Source organism: Akebia trifoliata, chromosome 10 (genome assembly GCF_017979445.1).
Source record: "Akebia trifoliata isolate Shusen 1 chromosome 10, ASM1797944v1, whole genome shotgun sequence".
Lineage (NCBI taxonomy): Eukaryota > Viridiplantae > Streptophyta > Magnoliopsida > Ranunculales > Lardizabalaceae > Akebia > Akebia trifoliata.
The window spans coordinates 2720198-2742594 of NC_141384.1; the positions used below are offsets into that span (position 1 = coordinate 2720198).

Here is a 22397-nt window from a genome sequence, read left to right on the forward strand (position 1 = left end):
TAATATACTCTCTTTTCTGTACTCTCCCTTCATAGAACCGTAGATCATTTTCTTCGGAACTCTTTTTTTTTTCATTTATAACAAAATGACAAAAATGGAAATCCAAACAGATCTCAAAGGACACTCCTTTACACTTTCTCTATAACTTTTTAGGGTTTATGCAAATCAAACTTGACATAAAATGGATTCAAGTGGAACAAACAACACCTAAAAGGGTTATCCCAAACCCCAATCAGACTTGTTCCAAATGTGGTGATAACCCGATCAGGACGATCCTTGCTTCCAATCAGGCCCCAAGTGTACAATCACTTCAATTGGATCCACACTAGTTTACTCTACCATCAATCATTTTTGTTCCCTCTTTTGTTCTCTTTCGGTGCACAAAATACTTAGGTCATGGCACCATGTGGGGCCATGTATAGTAGGTATTATCTTGTCTATACACATTGTATATCTAGTCAGACACACCTGGTTGTGTATATATAAAATCTATATAATAGTTAGACAATGGGGTTAGCTGCAAGTATAATGGACACATATAAAAAAATTAAAAAAAATCAATAAAAAAACATTAAAATGTCTGACTGGTAATTTTGGCATTGGAATTGGGCATTTTTCATCATGGCCCAAAATCATTAACAAAAAACATTCAAATCCAATAGCTAAAATCAATTATTAGACCAACTTTCAACGAAAAATCCACCGTAGAGGGACGAAACTTTCATGGGATCAATGAGTCCAGAAGAGTGTGTCGTGCAATAGAACAAAAAGCTCCAATGGCCCAAAATCTTAAACACAATAAAATAATGTCTTATCTACTTGGATTTGGGGTAACGAATCATATTCTTTCATTCTACTTAATTTAGAGCAGTACCTCATATCTTGATGAAAAACATTTATGGTTCCTACACACTTCTATGTCAGGAAAACGAGATATGAGGTACAATCATGAGATCACTCCAAACATTGACTCTCTGAATTTTATGTGTTAAGTTGATGAACTAATGACATGACGCTATGTGTATTTAAAAAACAAAAAACAAAAAATAAGAAACAGGACTGATTGGTCAGTGGAGAGAAAATTTCGAAATCATTATAGTACATGATTTTACTTGTTTTTTCGATACACACGACATCATGCCATTGGTTCATCAGCTTAACACATAAATTTCAAAACATGAACGGCTTTTTCAATTGAGTTGTAGTGAATGCACGTGGTAAATCATACACATTTAACTTGGCAAGGGCACAAAACCATAGATCTAATTTTTTTTCTAAATAATTTTTTTTTATCATATATAGTAACACAACATTCACAAAAACTAAAATCAATTTTATTACAAAATCCAATTCAATTTACATTTTTTTAGATCTTTTTTCTAGATCAATTAGGATCTTGGGTCGAAAACATTTAGATTAATAACATGTCCTTAAGTATAGCAACATTCACACCCCTGCCAGTCGGGTCTACGGGTCTGGACACCACATCATCAAAAGAAAGATTGTCCAAAGAGGAAATGTAACTTAACTAAGTTGGTAAAGGCGTGTGGAGTGGATTGTTGATCCCCACCTCCGCCTTATTTCTTATTCAAAGTTATTTATTTATTTATTTAATTTGACACTCCCATATTTCTCTCTTGCATCCATATGTATAATTTAATTTTAATTGTTTATTTTACTTTTGGACTTGATAACAAGGCGCCAATCAAGGACAAATATAAATTCATTTGTTTTTATTTTCTCATTAATTATGTTTGTCATCATTTACAAAGACTCCATTTGTTATTGGGTCAACCAGTGGCTTCGGCCCTGAAGAGGTGGACTATACTTTAAATTAGCCTTATACTCTATCAGGCCTAACATGACTATGCCCAAATCTGACCTTAATGGGGTCGGGTTGGACTTGGTTGATTCTCAGGTTCCATATAAAATTAAATTCATGCATTTTTTTAAAAGAAAAATGCTGGAATGACACAGGTTATTTATTGCGATTCTCACAAGTCTGACTAGGAATGTGCAAATAATCATAGATGTGTTTCCTCGCGATATGAGTAAAAATCATATACGGTTATGTATGCATGTCCGTCAGAATTGTGAGAATCATAGTAAATCCTGTGTCACCCCAACATGACTCTTTTTTAAAATCATTGGAAGCTGTTTGATATTATTTATTAGGGTTTGGATACCTAAACTGATTGAAAATATAATCAGAAATGAAAATAAACTTGTTATTTATAGTATCTTTTAATTATCTTTTTATTATAAAATCATACATCCATCCATAATCATTGACATTTTGAAAATTGATTATAAGTAACTTCATCGAGATCATAAGGAAGTTTAGCTTCTAATTTTGAGATCAACTTTCCAATGTCAAAAATGGAACAATTGCTAGTGAGATTAATGATTGCCTTTGAACGCACAATTAAGGGAGAGATGACTCGACTTTTTGAGCCAATTCCAACTTTGATTTGCTAATTAATCGTTTCATGGTTTTAATTTGAGCTATGGACCCTAATCTAAAGGCACAAATATTCTTTTTTTTTTTCCTGATGACAGGGGTGGATTTCGAGTAGGGGCACTTATTCCCACAAGAATTTTCAAAGTCTATGAATTAGTGAGCTATTGCGATGGATTTTAACGACAGATAAAAAAAATGGGCCACTATTACCCCCTTGATTTCTTCTTTTTTTTCTTTTCCAATTTTAGTTGCCCCCACATGGGCAAAATCCTGGCTCCGCCCCTGCCTGATGATATAGAAGCTTATGTAATCGACAAAGATGCTTGTGTGGTTATTGAATTTCATCTTCCCATATCAAATGGAAGTAAGTTTGTGTTTAACCATTTTTTGTTGTTGTTTGAGTCGCGATATATTAAGGCCGTTGATGTGGCATGTGCACAGAATTACAAATCGTTTTCTTCGGGATACACAAAGAAAAAGATTTGTGGTTCTATGCACAAGCCACATGCATCACTTTTAGTGAGTCAATTCGTCTTTTTTTTTTTTTTCAGTCATGATAATCTGACTCCCTTTTCTGTACTCTCCTTCACAGAACGGTGAATAATTTGCTTCGGGATACATAAGGATATATCTTTATGGTTTTGCATGGTTCTATGAAGGGAGTGTATAGAAAAAGAGAATCATATTATCAAAACTCTTTTTTTTTTCATTTATAACAAAATGACAAAAATGGAAATCCAAACAGATCTGAAAGGACACTCCTTAACACTTTCTCTATCATTTTTAGGGTTTATGCAAATCAAACTTGACATCAAATAGATTCAAGTGGAACAACACCTGAAAGGGTTATCCCAAACCCCAATCAGACATCTTCCAAATGTGGTGATGACGATCCTTGCTTCCAATCAGGCCCCAAGTGTACAATCACTTCAATTGGATCCACACTAGTATACTCTGCAATCAATCATTTTTTTTCTCTCTTTTGTTCTCTTTTGGTGCACAAAATGCTTAGGTCATGGCACCATGTGGTGAGTATGCATTATCTTGTCTATACACATTGTATATCTAGTCAGACACACCTGGTTGTGTATATATAAAATCTATATAATAGTTAGACAATTGGGTTAGCTGCAAGTATAATGGACACATAAAAAAATAAAAAAAATTTAAATTTAAAGTTTTAGCCTAATCTTTGCTGGACCGACAGATTAAAATGTCTGACTGGTAATTTTGGCATTGGAATTGGGCATTTTTCATTATGGCCCAAAATCATTAATAAAAAAAATTTCAAATCCAATAGGTAAAATCGATTATTAGACCAACTTTCAACGGACAAATCCACCGTAGAGGGACAAAACTTTCATGGGATCAATGAGTTCAAAAGAGTGCGTCGTGCAATATAACAAAAAGCTCCAATGGCCCAAAATCTTAAACATTAGGATTAATAACACAATAAAAGAATGTCTTATTTACTTGGATTTGGGGTAAGGACGAATCATATTCCTCCATTCTTGAGGTCACTCTAACACCGATTCACTGAATTTTATGTGCTAGGTTGATGAACCAACGGCATGACACCATGTGTATTTAATAACAAAAAATAAAAAACAAGACTGATTGATTATTGGAGAGAAAATTTTGGACCCTTATAGTACATGATTTTACTTGTTTTTTCGATACACGTGATGTCATGCCATTGGTTCATCAGCTTAACACATAAATTTCAAAACACGAACACTCTTTTCAATTGAGTTGTGATGAATGCACGTAATAAATCATCCACATTTGACTTGGCAAGGACACAAAATCATAGATCTAAATTTTTTTCTTAATTATTTATTTTTATCATATATAAAAACCCAACATTCACGAAAACTAAATCAATTTTATTACAAAATCCGAATAAATTTACATTCTTTCAAGATCTTTTTTCTAGATCAATTAGGATTTTGGGGTTGAAAACATTTTAGATTAATAACATGTCCTTAAGTATAACAAGTTCTCCTTATAAAGATAAAACTCAAAAAAACAAAAAGGAGTATAAGAATAGTTGCCTATCCAAGAAAAGAATCTTACAAGCATATCTAATATCTTTATCAAAATCTATTCAGATAAATCTCATTGGGACTTGGGAGTGGATGATGTTGATGACGTCAATGTCCCCATCATCCGCACCCACTTTAATTTCTCAATAAATAGAAACAATTTCCATTGTGGAAGATGGCTTGTGCTGCTGTTGTTGCTTCTCTACCCTCCTCTCTATTTACTTCCTCCACCTCTTCATTTCTTGCTAAACTACGCCCCTATCATATCCTGCGCACTTCCCTCCCTTCTCCTATCTATTCTCGAAGACACGTTCGCATGGCACACACTACTCTCACTCGTGCCACTCTTGGCCTCACCAAACCTGCAACCATTGACGTCCCCAAGGTCCATTTCTCTTTCTTTCTCTATATGTAATCTTCCCAACAAAAAAAAAAAATCAATTTTTTTTTTTTTTGGTATTTTAGATCTATAAAAATATGTTATTAAGATTCAATTTTTTTTTTTTTGGTATTTTAGATCTATAAAAATATGTTATTAAGATTTTATCCAAGTTGTTATACATTTTCTGTTAGTGGGTATTTTTTTATTTTGGATTTTGAAATGTTTGTTATGTGTTTGTGAAAAGTTCCCAAAGATGGATTTTCAATTTATTTATTTTTCGTGTTTTAATCGATAAATATGTGATTAAGATTTTATCCAAGTTGTTGTGCATTTTCTGTTGGTGGGTATTTTCTGTTTTGGATTTTAAAATGTTTGTTATATGTTTGTGAAAATTACCCGAAGATTGATTTTTCGGCGAAAGAGATTGATTTGGTAGAATGGAAAGGAGACATACTTGCTCTTGGTGTAACTGAAAAAGACATGGCCAAGGATGAGAACTTGAAGTTTGAGAACTCGATTTTGCAAAAATTAGATACCCATTTGGGTGGTCTATTGGCCGAAGTGTCCTCGGAGGAGGATTTTACGGGGAAGGCTGGGCAGTCAACCGTGCTTAGGCTTTCGGGTTTAGGCTTGAAAAGGATTGGTTTGATTGGGCTTGGACAATTGCCCTCACCTACAAATGCTTATAAGGGCCTTGGTGAGGCCGTTGCATCAGCAGCGAAGGCTGCCCAAGCAAGCAATGTGGCTATTGCATTGGCTTCTCCTGAGGGACTCCCGTCCGAGTCGAAGCTTAGTACAGCTTCGGCCATAGCATCTGGTATGGATTTGATGAATTTTCGAGTATGAGAGTTTTGTTATGTTTTTTTACTGAAACTTGTGGGATTGTTTAATTGGTCCAGGAACTGTGCTGGGGATTTACGAAGATAATAGGTTTAAGTCGGAGTCAAAGAAGTCATGGCTTAGTTCGGTGGATATTATTGGTTTTGGGGTGGGACCTGAACTGAATAATAAGCTCAAATATGCTGGTGATGTTTGCTCGGGAGTGATTTTTGGGAAAGAGCTTGTAAATGCGCCGCCCAATGTGCTCACCCCTGGTTCGTAAGAGTTCTCTTTCATATTTCTCTAATTTAGATTACATCTATGTAATATGAGAAAATGCATACACTCCTATCTGCATCATGGTCTCAAATCATGGTTTGATTTCTTGTCTTGTCTCGTCCATGGGTGAGACCGAGTTGTCTCAGACGAGTCAACTCATCTCGGATGAGATAAACCATCTAACTCAGTTTATAGTTATATATATAGATATAGATATATAATGATAATGATAATTTTTTTATTTTATGAAATAAGGTAGATTAGAAGATGTTTTTTTAAGAAATCATATTCATTTAGATAATAAATGTTTAAATTCTAAAAAGTGATTAATTATTTTCATTATAATATACAAAATCCCGGTTGACTCTGATGAATTTTACTGACTCGGCTGAGATTTTTAAAATATCATCTGAGTCGACTCGTTTATCTTGTGAGATTCTGCAGATCTGAGAGGCCATGTCTATCTGTCTCGTTCATGGACGATACCTAGACTCTGGCTAGTCATCTGTCTTGGACGAAATTTAAAACCATGACCTGCATTATAGCTAATGTGGCTTATCACCTATTGTTATGCATGTTGCCCATATACTCTTTGCTTTGGGCCATTCAATTGGCATATTGATCTTTTTGACAAGGCATACGAAAAATTTGATAGAACTTTCTGTTGGTGTTTCCATTGGTATTTAGAGTGATGGTAATGAAATGTTTGATTGTGGTTTGGGTTTTTTGATTCTCATCTCTCAGGTGTACTAGCCGAAGAGGCTTCACAAATTGCTTCCATGTACAGTGATGTTCTTACAGCAACAATATTGGATGAGGAACAATGCAAAGAACTGAAAATGGGATCTTATTTGGGTGTCGCTGCCGCCTCTTCAAATTCACCTCATTTCATCCATTTATGTTACAAGCCTCTTAGTGGGCCTGTTAAAATCAAGTTGGGGTTAGTTGGGAAGGGATTAACGTTTGACAGGTATTTTTAATTTTTAAGTTTTTTGAGCGATTCCCTTTTCATATTTGTTATTATATATATATGTTCATTTTATTAGAAAAGGAAAAATGTCACTAATTAGTAATTAAGGAACTACTATTTTTTGATAGATAAAGAAATTTATTTATAATTAAGAAAAAGGCAAAGATACTGGAGGAGGTCGAGAGACCTACTTACAAACAAGAAAAGCAACCAAGGGAGCTATACATCGAAATAAAAAATCCCCAAAGAACCCATAAATTCCATAAGCGCTTATCCCAATAAAACATGAGGCCCATGATATTGATTATGATCTCTTGAGGCTCAATAAAACATGGACTCTTATTTATATCACCAGTTAATGCATTTCGGACTGCAGATGCATTTGATGTCCTTGGTAACATAGAAGTTCATGAAAATTAACACTTCCCTTGGAATTATTGTCTCAAAAGGGAAGGACAAGAAGATGACATGTTCCGTTCTTCCTATTTTTATGCCTTCGAGGTGGCCCAGCCAGCGTTCATTCACATACCCTATACTTATAGTGAAATTAAGACTGCTCGACCTCAAAAATCTTCTAGGTCAAAATTTGACTGTCTAGCATGTTTGTTATATTATTTCTAAATGTTTGAAATAGTGCAATAGATCGATTGGCCAGGATCATATGATTTTTTCATTTTTTTCGCATAGTTTATCTATTAGGTGTTATTCATCAATTGGTGGGTCCTCCCCCGAATCCCTCATCCACCATCCGATTGCCTCATACATGTGTGTCATGTCTATGGCACATACAAGGGGATTTCTTCCAATTTTAGTGCAATTATTCTCCTTCTGATAATTTTTGAAAAGGAGGCGGTGGGGTGATGGTTCTTGTTCCTTTTTAAAAAAAAAACATATATGTATAGTAAATCTTTTATATTTGATATTTAGCCTTTTTTTTTCGATAACTGATATTTAGCATTTTCTTTGGCTTCTTAAATATTTATGTTGTTCTCCGTGTTACTAGTGGTGGCTACAACATCAAGACAGGACCAGGCTGTTCAATTGAGCTCATGAAATTTGACATGGGAGGCTCTGCAGCAGTTCTAGGTGCAGCAAAAGCCATTGGGCAAATCAAACCTCCGGGAGTAGAGGCAAGTTGTGTAGTTTTATTCTTGTTGGGTTGAATTATACTTGTAAAAAAAAAAGGCCTCTTGGATCATAGATATAGAGCTTTATTTTGTAGCATTTAAATGTGATGATGGACATGCTTTTGAACATATCTGAGTTTTGCATTTCCAGGTCCACTTCATTGTTGCGGCTTGTGAGAACATGATAAGTGGTACAGGCATGAGACCTGGAGATGTTGTTACAGCTTCAAATGGGAAAACTATAGAGGTAATTCTTCTAGTTTTTTTTTTTTAATTATTTATTAATCCATGAAATAAAAATAAAAACGTTTTATGGTTCCCACCACCCACATTCACACAGTTGTGGATCGTATAGGATTTTAGGTGGATGAGTGCCTTGCAACTAAACTTGCATGCCTTACAAGTGGTTAAAATTTTAAACTATTGTTTTTTATGGAGAAAAAAAAATTGCAAGTTAGATATTTCCTAGAGTCCGTTTGGATAGAAAATAGAAAGTAGCTAGGAAAAAAGTAGCTTTGGGAGAAAGTAACTTTTAAAAAGAAGAAAGCAATTTCCTTTTGCTTTTTAAAAAGTTAAGATTTTTACTTTTTAAAAGTAGTTTTTGTAAAATGAATCCAAACGAGCTTTGTAACTTTCAAAAGTTAAAAAAAAAAGTTACTTTTTTATGTTCATTCAAACGGGCTCCTATTAAGAATGATTTGTGGCATTGCTTTTTTGTTTTTCGCAGGTCAATAACACTGATGCTGAAGGCAGACTTACACTTGCAGATGCTTTGGTATATGCTTGCAACCAAGGTGTGGAGAAGGTAATAGACAAAGATGGTTCTTGTTAGTATTTCCAGCAAATTATGAGGATTACAAGATACATTGGTTGTGTTTCACATTAATGGGTACTTAAAGTTGGAAGGAAATTTGTAAATATCAGCCTTGCTAAATTGAGAAAACTTAGGTGAACAAATAGTATATTTTAATAAACAAAGAACATCTTACAATAGCTTTGCAAGATTGTACCCTACGTGAATATTGTTCAATGAACATTATTTGCTCCATATAGGTAAGGAAATGATGTGGGTTACATGTAATCAATTCACAAATTTATAGTGTTTGCCGGATGCGTGGATCCAAGTATCCAACATTCCACACCTTAAAAGACTTTATGCTCGATATTTTGCTATTTTCTATTGTTCCATTGCTTGATATTCTTATGTATTGTACCTCGGTTTCGATTCTTGCTTAGATCTTTCTAAATTGATATCTGCAGATAGTTGATCTGGCAACATTAACTGGGGCATGTATAGTAGCCCTTGGACCCTCAATTGCAGGTATGTTCCATTTTTAGTTGTTTTAACCATAGTCACCAAGTCAGAATGTGGGTTTAAAATAGCAAGGAAAAAACGGAAAAAGGGGAAAGAAATGGGAAAAAAACAATCTATATATATATATATATATATAATATATATATATATATATATATATATGGGTCCTATTCGGCACCCAACCATTTACCCAACAATTTTTGTCTTACATGGGTTAGAAGTTTTGGAATGGGCTGATTTTGGAAGATGATTGTGAAGGAATACTTCCTCCATGTCATTATCCAAATATATGAAGTCAAGAAAAGTCAAGTCAAGAAGATCAAGAAAAGTCATGTCAAGAAGTAGAATATCCAAAGAATGATCTAGAATAGAAATAATAAAATATTATTATCTCTAGTGGGAAACCACCCAAAGGCAGCCGCCCATGTGCTGTTAGAGATAAAAGAGAATATCTAAATAGTATCTTCTTTGGAACCTGATAGCCACTTGTCTTAAATTTTACCCATCAACCTGTCCATCTATTTCAATTTACCCCACTTTATTCTTTCAAAAGTCGCACCTGATATTCTTATCTTCTCAAAAGCAAACTCCATTATCAAAAAGCAAACCCCACTATGATCCTTATCTCCTCAAAAGCAAACCCCATTATCAAGATTCCAATAATTAAAGACAAGTGTCAAGATCCCTGTTCGGACTCAAAATAACTTATTTCAAGTCCTACCTCTATAAAAGAGGAGAAAAACTTCATTTGCAAGTATTCGAAAAAACCTTCAGAGAAAAGAAAACCCTTGATTTCCCATCTACTCAACCAATCAAACTTCTTAGCCAACTTTCTTTTAGCCAATTTCTTTCCATCACCAAGGATCCAGAAAAGAAACTATTTAGGTAATCTTTCTTTCCATTAAGTAATTTTCTTTAAAGAAATATTTTGTATTAAATTGTTATTTTACTTTGTCCTTTGTAAACAAGTTTGTTATAAACTGTTTTGCTTTAACTGTTTTTGTTATACTTATGCCTCGTTATAATTTTAATATTAGAAGAAATGTATGAATTATTAAGAATGTATTTCGAAGAATTACTTGTCAAAGAATTATCTTATTCAAGAGAAAACAGACCAAGAGACGAAGAATACTGGGAAAACCATAAAAAATTAGTCGAAATCAGAGAAGAATATTTCATAATGTCCAGATTAAGATTTGAGGAAAGGAACCCCTGGATTAAGTTCTTACCAGCCCAAGACAGAGTAGGATTTAGGTTTATCGGACCACATAATTAAGCCTAAGTATGACTGATCTTTTAAATGAAGGAAAATTTATTTCTATATTTCCGTCTGGATATTGGATTATGGATTCTGGTTCCTTATTTTCTGGTATTTGTGATTGGCCTTCTCCTGCTAAGTTCCATGTTGATGGTAACTGGACATCGTTCCAGGAAATTCTTTTGGGAACTAATTTGTTTGACTTGTATATATTGCTTTGTAATAAAAGGGTTTCTCCTTCTAAAGATGGTCTTGTCAGGGCTCCTGGGTTTATTGTAGTAGTCATTGTTTTGTATACTATTCTAAATACTAATGCTAATGGTTGGGATCCTGGTATCATACTATATCCTGAAGTTTGTGTGTTAAGGCTTAAAACTTTAATTATTCTTGGATCTGTTAGGGCTACTGTGAAATTTGGAAAACTGTCAAAGTATATTGGTCCATCACAAAGACTTGATTCTACTAAACCTAATAAGGAATCTGTGAAATTGAGGTGTCTTTTGTCTCTTAGACATAATAATACTGAAGCTTTTAATCCTATTCTTGTTAAGGGTTTTATCCCCACTTGAATTAATCCAATATGTAAAAATTTGTGTTTCTGTTGATGTCTTAGTATTGATTCTTTTGAAAATAATTCTATTGTTTGGTGATCTGCTAATAGAGGTACTGTTTGTTCATATGTCTTTATAGTGTAATCTGTTTTTGTAAGAAAGTTTCCTTTTGTGTAAATATTTTTAATTGGAACTTTTGGTATATTCTAATTGTGTAAACTTGTTTCAATCTCTGTAATAGAATTTTCTTCCATATTTAAGACATCTGGGTTTTCTGGATCTGAACTATATTTTCCAGAAATAAATTTGACTAAGGTATTCATAGTTAGTTCAAGAGTTAAATTTTCCGGACTGTCAACGATTTATTCCCGAGGAAACAGCTCAGTTGGCCAACAAGAGGGATACGCGACTTGGGTCAGACGAAAATTTTCGAAATGAACTTACTAAGAATTATTTAATCAAACTAATTTCTTGAAAGAATATGGCTCTGATACCACTTCACTCAGGATCTTTATTACAGAAGTAAATTCAAAATAGATTTAACAGTCTAGGCTTAATTATGTGGTCCGATAAACCTAAATCTTACTCTGTCTTGGGCTGGTAAGAACTTAATCCAGGGGTTCCTTTCCTCAAATCTTAATCTGGACATTATGAAATATTCTTCTCTGATTTCGACTAATTTTTTATGGTTTTCCCAGTATTCTTCGTCTCTTGGTCTGTTTTCTCTTGAATAAGATAATTCTTTGACAAGTAATTCTTCGAAATACATTCTTAATAATTCATACATTTCTTCTATATTAAAATTATAACGAGGCATAAGTATAACAAAAACAGTTAAAGCAAAATAGTTTATAACAAACTTGTTTACAAAGGACAAAGTAAAATAACAACTTAATACAAAATATTTCTTTAAAGAAAATTACTTAATGGAAAGAAAGATTACCTAAATAGTTTCTTTTCTGGATCCTTGGTGATGGAAAGAAATTGGCTAAAAGAAAGTTGGCTAAGAAGTTTGATTGGTTGAGTAGATGGGAAATCAAGGGTTTTCTTTTCTCTGAAGGTTTTTCCGAATACTTGCAAATGAAGTTTTTCTCCTCTTTTATAGAGCTAGGACTTGAAATAAGTTATTTTGAGTCCGAACAGGGATCTTGACACTTGTCTTTAATTATTGGAATCTTGATAATGGGGATTGCTTTTGAGGAGATAAGGATCATAGTGGGGTTTGCTTTTTGATAATGGGGTTTGCTTTTGAGGAGATAAGAATATCAGGTGCGACTTTTGAAAGAATAAAGTGGGGTAAATTGAAATAGATGAACAAGTTGATGGGTAAGATTTAGGACAGGTGGCTATCAGGTTCCAAAGAAGATACTATTTAGATATTCTCTTTTATCTCTAACAGCACATGGGCGGCTGTCTTTGGGTGGTTTCCCACTAAAGATAATAATATTTTATTATTTCTATTCTAGATCATTCTTGGATATTCTATTTCTTGACTTGACTTTTCTTGATCTTCTTGACTTGACTTTTCTTGACTTCATATATTTGAATAATGGCATGGAGGAAGTATTCCTTCACAATCATCTTCGTTAAGAGGAGTGAAGTCTTCAAAAGGGTCTTCATCTTCATCAACTTGAGATAGTGCTTCAAGTAAGTGCTTGCCCATTTCTGCCTTTGAAGATGCTCCTGCCAATTTGGATTGTAATTGCGACTTGGATAGTGGAAATTCTTAGGAACTTGGTGCAGTTATTCTTGATTGTTGAGGATGACTATGCAACTATGTTGTTACTCTTGCTTTAGTGGCTTTATCGAATCTCAGATTTGCCCACCATTTGACTTTAAATTTTCTAGAGAATGCTGGAATTGGATGAAATTGAGATATTGAACCTGTACAGTATTCCCAACAGCAGATCCATGCTAGGGAAAATTGTGCAAAAAAGGTTAAAAGATTTGGAGTTTGACTCAGGTGCTCTGGAGCCATGAAATATTGGAATCCTTCCTGTACTGGTGCAGGGAGAATGGCTGGTATGGGTCCATATTGATTCCACCATTCTGCGAACCAATTTGGGAACTGGATCTTGATTTGATCATTGAATAGGAAAAATCAGGAATGGTTATATTGATCATTTTGGAAGGTGAAAATATTAAACCAGGCCTTTTGACAGTCCCAGTAATTGTAATATTGGGGATTGAAAGGTTGGAATAGTCTTTTCATAGTATTGGGGTTCTGTCCCCAGGTAGTGAGGGTAAGGATTTTTAGGATTTGACATTTTGAATGGGAAATTCTATTAGGGTCATTCTTGTCTGGAGTATGGGTGATGAGTGCAGAGTCTGAATCTACGAGAATGAACTCATAGAATTTTTGGGTTTTGGTGTGGATTGATGAGATAAAATGATTTGGTTTGATGAAAATTGACTGGGCAATTGTTTTTGGACAAGATTTTTCTAACTCAGGTTCTATTGTCATGATCGGAGTTAGGTTAGACTTGTAAATATATTGTGGTCTTAAGGAAAATGGAGAGGTGGGTTCTTGTTCTTGACTTGAAGAAGTTGTCGTTGTCTGGGAGTAAGACTTTATTGGACTTGTGGTACCTAAAACTTGGAACTTGTTGGACAGATTACTAGGGGAGCCAAATTGAAGGGGTTTATTGGAGTTATTTTTGCTGGAGTGGCTGTTCCCATGGCATAAGAACTTTTGGATTTTGGTTTTATTGGATTTTCACTCATCTTGCTTACCCTGTAAAAATTCTCTGGTAAGAAAATCTGGTATAGAGTTAACTTCTCCTTTTATATATTCTATTTTGAAATCAAAAATAGATAATATGGCTTGCCATCGGGCAAAAATGTGTTTTGAAGCAATATTTTTGACGTCTTTTTCTAAAATAAATTTTGCTGATTTGCAATCTATTCTTAAAATAAATTCTTGATTGAGTAAATCTTCTTGAAATTTGGAAATACATAAAACAATGGATAAAATCTCTTTTTTAACTGTAGAATATTTTTGTTGTGTAGGGTTCCAAATTCCTGAAGTATATCTTACTAATTGTTCTTGTTTTTTGTTTGTCTCTTGTTTTAATATTCCTCCATATCCTATATCACTTGCGTCAGTTTCTACTACCTTCAGTAGTTGGGGGTTTGGAATATTTAAATAGGGTATTTCTTGTAATCTTAACTTTAATTGCTTGACAGCTTCTGCGTGTTCTTTAGTCCATTCTGGAACTTTCTTTCTTAGTCTTTGAAATAAAGGTTTTGTTATAATATGAAGATTGTGGTAGAAGTCTCTTATATAATTTAAGCTTCCTAGGAATCTTTGTAATTGTTTTTTGTCTTTTATTTCATCAGGAAATTTATTTGCGAATTGTAATGATCTTTCTATTGGGATTATTGTTCCATTCTTGATATTGTGTCATAAGAATTTAATTTGAGTTTGAAACAAAACTATTTTTGGGGTTGATATTACTAATCCATTAAATTTTATAGTATTAATAAAGGCATCTAAATGTTTCCAATGTTGTTCTATTGATTTTGAGTATATAAGGACATCATCTATGTATACTATAATAAATTTTGAAAATTAGTTGAAAATATCATTCATAATTTTTTGAAATTCACTGGGTGCATTTTTTAATCCAAATGACATTACATTCCATTCATAGTATCCGAATGGTACTGTGAAAGTTGTTTTGTACCTATCTTGATTTGCTATTTTTATTTGCCAAAAGCCTGATTTCATGTCAAATTTTGAGAAAATAGTGGCTTCATACAATCTATTTAATAAATCTTTTTTATTGGGTATAGGATACGTTATCCATCTAAGCGCCTTGTTTAGAAGCTTATAATTTATTACTAATCTGGGTACTCCTCTTTTTATTTCTGAATGTTTTCGAACATAGAATGCAGGACAACTCTAGGGGGAATTACTTGGTTTTATTAGTTTCTTGTTTAATAAATCTTGTATTTCCCTTTTGCAGTATTCTAAATCCTCCTTTTTCATTTGAATGGGCCTTGCTTTAGTTTTGATTTCTCTTTCAATGAAGTCTGGTTCATATGGTAAAGTGACTTCATGTTGTTTCCTATGCCAGAAGGCATTAGGTAAACTAGAGCATACTTCCTTCTCAAGATTTTCTTTGAAATTTTGGATTTTTATTTTCAATTCAGGACTGTCTAATTGTTCTTGAGTTTTTAAGAAATTTACCTCTTGTTTTAAAAACTTTAATTGTTTTTTCTTTTTATTTATCAAGTTGATTGTTTTTGTGATGGCTTTATCTTTTATTATATCTAGCTCTTTATCTTGAGGTTCTTGTATGAATTTGAATTGTACTTCTTGGTCTAATAGTCTACATTTTATTCCTTTTGAATCTACTGTAAAGGGTTGAATCAGGGCCAAAAAGGGTGTTCCTAGAATCACAAATTTGGTTAGATTTTTTACTAAGATAAAATGGGTATTTATACAGATTCCTTGATTACAAACATGGACATTGGAGAGTTTGTATTTTATTTTTAAGCTTGAACCATCTGCAGTTGATATTCCTTCTGTGGTTTTCTCGAAATACTTTGTTGGGATTATCCCTTCTTGTATGCAATTTAAATCTGCTCTTGAGTCTATTAAAGCAACAATTGTTACCATAAATTCTTTGTTTATTACTAACTGTATATTGACAAACCATTTTTGGAATTGGATCTTGTTAATTATTTAGACAAAATTTTCTTCTGTTTGTTCTTCCTCTTCTATTACTTCTTTCTGTTTTAGTTTATTAAAGTTTAATAGATCTATTTGTTCTTGTTGTCCTTTATTGATTATGTGCAACCTTTTGATTTCTTCTTTTATTTGATTTACTTCTCTTTGTAAATCTTGAATTGTTACTTCTCTTTCTGGTGTTTTAAATCTTTTAAATATTTCTTGGAGATTGTATCCTTGAAAATCTTTTTCTTTTGTTTCTTCCTTTTTATTGTTTCTCTCAATTGTAATAGATACCCCTTTTGTAATTCTGGGTCTTCTATTTTGTCTATATAATCAAATAATACTTTTTGTTCTCTTGTCAGGGTATTTATTGATTTGCACCTACAGGTTGTATTACAAAATTGAAGAAATTTTTCTGTTTCTTCTGGTTCACTGGAATCTTGGGCTTCATTTTTTACGTTATCTTCTTGGCTGCTGCTAGTGTAGTCAGAGTTTATCATTAAGTTTGTCAATTGCTCTTTTAAATCTTTATCTATCTCTAATTCATTTATCTTCTGCTTTACTTTGCATTGGTTTTTATAATGTCCTATCTTTCCACACTTGTAGCATGTAGGTATTTTTCTTTTTTGTTTTGTCTGTTTTAAACGTTCAAAAGGTTTCTTTTGTTGTTTAGGAACTTTCTTATAATAAGATTGTTTTGGTCTAGAGATTTTGTTCTCACTATCTCTACTATTCCTACCATATCGGGGGCGAAATTTTTTTGAACGTTTGGAGAGTTTTGAAGGAGAGGATTGAAAAGGGGGAGGTAGTCCACACTGTTCACAGAATTGTCCTAGTTCTTTTCTTGTGGAAAACCGATCTTGTTTTAGTTTATGTTGGAGTCTGAGGTCATTACAGAGTTTGAGACCTTCTGAGTGGATAAAACAAATTAATTGTCCATAAGTTAGGTCATCATATGGAATATTTCCATTGTTTTGTGATATGATTTTTGTTCTTACTTTTTCTGCAAATAACGTGGGTAATCCTGAAATGAATTTTTCTTTCCCAAAGTTTTGACCACAGTCTGTTCTAAGCATAACTTTGGTAAAGAAGACATCTTTGTACCATCTAAAGTCATGGAGTTTTGGACATCTGAGATTTGTTAATAATTCTGAGGATCTATCTCTATATGGATCTGGATCTCCTATAAAATGTTTTGCTATGGCATGTATAAGAGTATTGACCGCGTCTCCTATGTCTTGTCCTTGTTTTTTTTTTTATAAGTACTCCATTTTCAGTTGTTTTGTTTTTGATAAGAATAAAGTTTCTTTGGTCTGCTGTGACATAATGGTCCCACCATCTTTTTAATTGACCTGTAAATCCTGAAACTAACCTTTGGGCTATTTGGTGGTCTGATGCATATGGTTGTGCTGCTGTAGATACCATAGTCATTTCTTGTAATAATGATAAAATATTGTATTCTGTTAATCCATCCATATTCCATTCATGTAAGGATTTCCCATCATATACTGATTGGGTCATCATGCTTCTTTCTTCGTATTGTATATCAATTGGTGTGGGTCTACTATAATAATTAGGCATGGTTGGCCTAAGTCTTGATTTGTGTATGGTAGTAGCCATATTGACTTCTTCATGAAATTGGTTAGAGATTTGTTGTAAATCTTTTTCAGTATAGTCTTCATCTTCGTCCTCTGTGGAACTTGTTTTTGACTCTGTTTTGTTTAATTCTTCTATTTTGTTTACTACTATGATTTCTTTTCCTTTTCCTATACTTAATTTGGCTAGTTTTTCATTTATTTCTTGTAACATCTCTTGTTTATCTGGAATTGTCATTCGTAGTTTTTCTGGTATCTCATAAGGGGTGAATATTGGAGTTTTATTTTCTTGGTGGAATTTGGTTTTTACCTTTTCCTTTTCTTGTGGTTTTGAATAAATGTCTTCTATTCTTGTTAATTGTTCTCCAATAGAATTGAGATATCTATTAGTGTAATTATTTTGTTTCATTATATTATTTATATCTCTGCTTGTAGGTAGTCTTTCTTGTTCTGCTTCCCTAAGTTCTAATGATTTATAAGGTGATCCTATTACTGTGTTTTTGTTTACCGGTATTACTATTTCATTTATTGGTGGAGGATGGACAGATTCTATCTGTCCTATTCTCGGTACATCCCAAAGATTTGATTTGATCACGTAAATTTTTTTTTGTATAGGGATTTTAAAATATTTGTTATACCATTCAAAAAATGAAATTTGTTTTTTGACTTTTTTTAGATGTTCATAATAGAACTTCCAAACTTGTTCTTGATAATTTTCTGATTTTTCTTCAAATTCTTCTTTTTCTTTGGAAATGATGTATTCTAGTTTTATAAGAGGAATGTTTGGTTTAAATTCTATTTTTTCTATTACGTGTATTTGAGGTAAGTCATCATGCATCTGTGACTGGGTTGGTGAAGAATTAGGAGATTGGGTATTTAATTTTTTGGGATCATGGTAATATGCTACTGGGATTGTTTCATCTTTGATTCCTTTGAGTTTCAAATCTCTACTTGTAGAGGCTCTACTTATGGATGTTCTTCCTGGGGTCAGGTTTTCTGTTAATGGTATTGTAATTATAGAATTTGTTTCATCCGTAAGTATGACTGATCTTTTAAATGAAGGAAAATTTATTTCTATATTTCCATCTGGATATTGGATTATGGATTCTGGTTCCTTATTTTCTGGTATTTGTGATTGGCCTTCACCAAAAATCAGCCCATTCCAAAACTTCTAACCCATGTAAGACAAAAATGGTTGGGTGCTGAACATTTCCATATATATATATATACTACTGAGTACTGAATATGTATGCATGATAACATGTTTCCACACATAATTTTATATTTTATGATGAAAAGAAGTCTAACCATCAATGTGTCTTTTGAGCAAAATAACTTACTATTGAAAAAACTTAAAAACCATAACAACAAGATATTGAAAAAAGTTTTTTTTTTTTTTTTTTTCCTTTTGAAAAAACATGTTTAAAAATGTAAAAATGTGTGTTTTTTTATTTTATAAAGTCGAGTTTTTATTTATTTTAGTTAGAGGTAGAATATGCGTTTTTAACGAGACTTTTTCCGAAAAAAACAACGGAGTTTTTTGTTACTATGGTTTTAACTCTCCATTCTTCATTGCATACTGTTTTTCCAGCAAGTGACCTGCCCAATGTTTGAACTCTGTAGTTTTAGAACAGTGACACAATCTGATACAATTAAGGGCTGAGTTCTGTTAAATATACTGAATTTATTAATGTCGAAAAACCTCTATTTATTCAGGAGTCTTTACACCCAGTGATGACCTAGCCAAGGAATTTTTTGCGGCTTCGGAGATTACTGGAGAGAAGTTTTGGAGGATGCCAATGGAGGAAAGCTATTGGGAGTCCATGAAATCAGGGGTTGCTGATATGGTGAACACAGGCGGTCGTCAAGGTGGTGCTATCACGGCAGCTTTATTCTTGAAACAGGTTGGGATTTTTATTTTCTTTTCTTTTCTTTTACATTTTGACTGTTGTGCAAGCATATTTAAACTCACAATATTATTTTGCTACCCCCCCCCCCCCCCCCCACCCACCCACACAAATAAAATTAAAAAAAAAAAACACTATATTTTACTGGGATCGTAAGTTAGTACTTGCATGTCCTACATCTGTCTGATCACATGATTCATATCCGTCAACCGCCACCACATGGTTCCCGCAACAAGATCTCTAATGCAAAACTTGACTTAAATTGAATGACTTTAACCGTCCTACTATCATATTCCTTTTATGATTAGACTGGGATGACTTCTTAGCTAGAGATCATTAGGATCCATTCCTGGTTGATTCCTCTATGAATTATATTTCAATTTCTGCATGTTTTTTGGGAAGTTCAACAACTTGATGATGATGAGTCTTGTGGGGTGCAACTTGGATCGGATTGGTTCGGTTTGGGTCCAAATCGAAACCGAACCAACCTAGGTCAGCTCCACTAATAAGAACCAAAACCGAACCGAACCAAATTACCCATTGAACAACCAAACCAAACTAATGGTCGGTTTTGTTCGGTTCTATGGGTTGCCAATATATCCTATAAAGATGCTTTGGGAGCAACATATATTTTAATGAAAAAAATGATAATAAACATGAAATATTTCATATAATAAGTCATTAATCTATGTCCGTTATCCTAAGCAGTAAGCATGATAAAAAAAAAATCATCCTCCGCCTTCCTTCATGCTCCAATCCATTATAGATTAATATATATGTTTTCTTATTTTATAAGGGTTCGATTCTTGGTTTGGTTTGGTTCTATACAAACCTTGAATTGAGAACTGAACTGAGTTGACCGGTTCTACATTTTCATAGCCAAGAACTGAACCACAACTTGTTTCAAACCGAACCAAACCAGCCCAAAGCTATCAGTTTGGTTCGGTTCTCAGTTTGAACCGGACCAAGTTGCACTCCTAAGTCTTGATTCACTTGAGTGAATCCATTTGACTTGAATATGTTGTATGCCATCGAGCTTTGACTCTGAATATTGGTGTGGATGTGAGTGTATTGGGGGGAGGGGGCAACTTGCCCCATGGAAATTAAAACAATGGAGTATGGACCGGTCCATACACCTTCGGTATTGTCCATTGATCTGCCAAACTTCCAAAAACAAACTTCATCATGTTCATTGTAGGATGTGTAGGATGTATGATAATGTTGATTTGATTCTGAAGGTCAAAATGCCTCTTTTTGCAGTTTGTTGATCAGAAGGTTCAATGGATGCATATAGACATGGCGGGCCCTGTTTGGAATGATAAGAAACGCGCGGCAACAGGATTTGGTGTCTCAACCCTGGTGGAGTGGGTTCTGAAGAACTCTTCCTAGCTCAATTAGAAATTTACTGATTTAGGTGCAATGACGTTCGCAGGAACACAGGGTGAAAGAAAGCTCAATTGGATAATGTGGTGCATTAAGATCCAATTATAATTTTAATAAAATGAGATTGAAGGGAGAAATACATTGTTTGGTTTTGAGGTTTATTTGCTTTTCAAGTCAAATGCTTCAATGATGGTTGTGTATCTCAATTAAATTGGATATGTTTCTACCATTGATCAAGGTGATCTGACTTGGTTATTGTCGTGGTCAACGTACTCGTGTAATCATGATTTTAATTTTCATTTTGTCTCTCAGATATTTTGGCCAATACAGTTTGGTTTTGGTCTCAAATGAAATGTTGAGGTTTTTTATTGTCTCGGAATGTTCAACAAATCTCAATTGTTCTTGTAACTTAGATGGCCTCGAAGACAGATTTAGCCTGATTTTAGAGCCTATTTTTTCCTTCAAATTCATAAATGTCGCAAATGTATTAGAGGTGGTAATACTGCCATTATTGTGGATCTCAGATGCTTTTAAATGTACAATTAGCTTAAATATTTTGATTGCCTTCATAATAATCAAGTACAATGCACATCAAATGTTTGCCACCCAGTGTAAGATTCTGTGTGAAAGCAATTTTTCGTCGAAAATTATCCTATTTCCATGAGTGGGAAAGGAGAAAATTTTCAAGGGTCCATACCAGCTCTAAATATAAAAAACCAATTTTAAGGTTAAAAGTGATTATTATTCCTCATTTAATCGGTCTTACAGCGAAAATGGATTTTCTCATAAAATGTTTGCCTCTAGGAAATTGTCAAAAATAGAGTTGGCAGACTTTAAAATCACTGAATATTTCTAACAGATTTGTCTCAAGGAATGGTTTTGTTGTGAAATGCACAATCGTAAACCAACAAATCAATTTTTTAATTTTTTTTTTGTTGATTTTTTTGAACAATCATATGGGACCTAAGTCAAAGGACTTGGACTGATTTTCATTTTTTTTTTCCTACCCTTCTATTATAAGATTTATTCTCTTCATAGTCATAGGAGGTTGAACCAATAAAGAATTATTTTTGAATTCGTACGTCAAGTTGAATACCTCATTCAATAAATGTTTTGATCCAACAAGTAGGAATCAATAAAAAGGGTTAATCCTTTATTGGTTCTAGATATTTGTATCCTTATCCAACTCTATATCAGGTATCTGTATATGGTTTTTTACCTACTTTTGCTAAGGATATCCATATCCGACTATTTATCCAATTTTTTTTTACTCGTGATAATATAACACTTCCCTTTGACACGTGTCCTCTTGCGCCTCCATCACAAAATTGTAGATCATTTGCCTCAGGATACACAAGAAAAAGATTTATGATTATGTGTATCCCGATGTAGATGATGTACGATTTTGTGATGGGGGCGAGTGTCTGAGGGGGGCATTAAAAAATCATTACACATTTTTTTTAAAAGGATATCCATATTTGACTTGTACCTCAATATCAAATGGATATCTCATTGTGAAGATGAAAATACCTTAATTTTGGGTTATACATATATCTTATTGCGAATTTATCATATTAGCTCAACTAAACAAATATTCGGATCGAATAGGACGCATATTCATATCCAA

General features: G+C 33.4%; 1 protein-coding gene across 1 annotated transcript; it reads left to right on the forward strand.

Annotated features, from left to right (window-relative positions):
- The first annotated feature begins 4510 nt into the window (after positions 1 to 4510).
- On the forward strand, positions 4511 to 21143 carry LOC147392730 (leucine aminopeptidase 1-like). Its single transcript, XM_086455254.1, has 10 exons — positions 4511 to 4891; positions 5291 to 5705; positions 5788 to 5982; positions 6731 to 6956; positions 7960 to 8086; positions 8235 to 8330; positions 8811 to 8888; positions 9344 to 9404; positions 19197 to 19384; positions 20648 to 21143. The coding sequence occupies exons 1-10, from the start codon at positions 4682 to 4684 to the stop codon at positions 20774 to 20776; spliced, it is 1725 nt and encodes a 574-aa protein (XP_086311380.1). The 5' UTR covers positions 4511 to 4681; the 3' UTR covers positions 20777 to 21143.
- The last annotated feature ends 1254 nt before the right edge of the window (positions 21144 to 22397 follow it).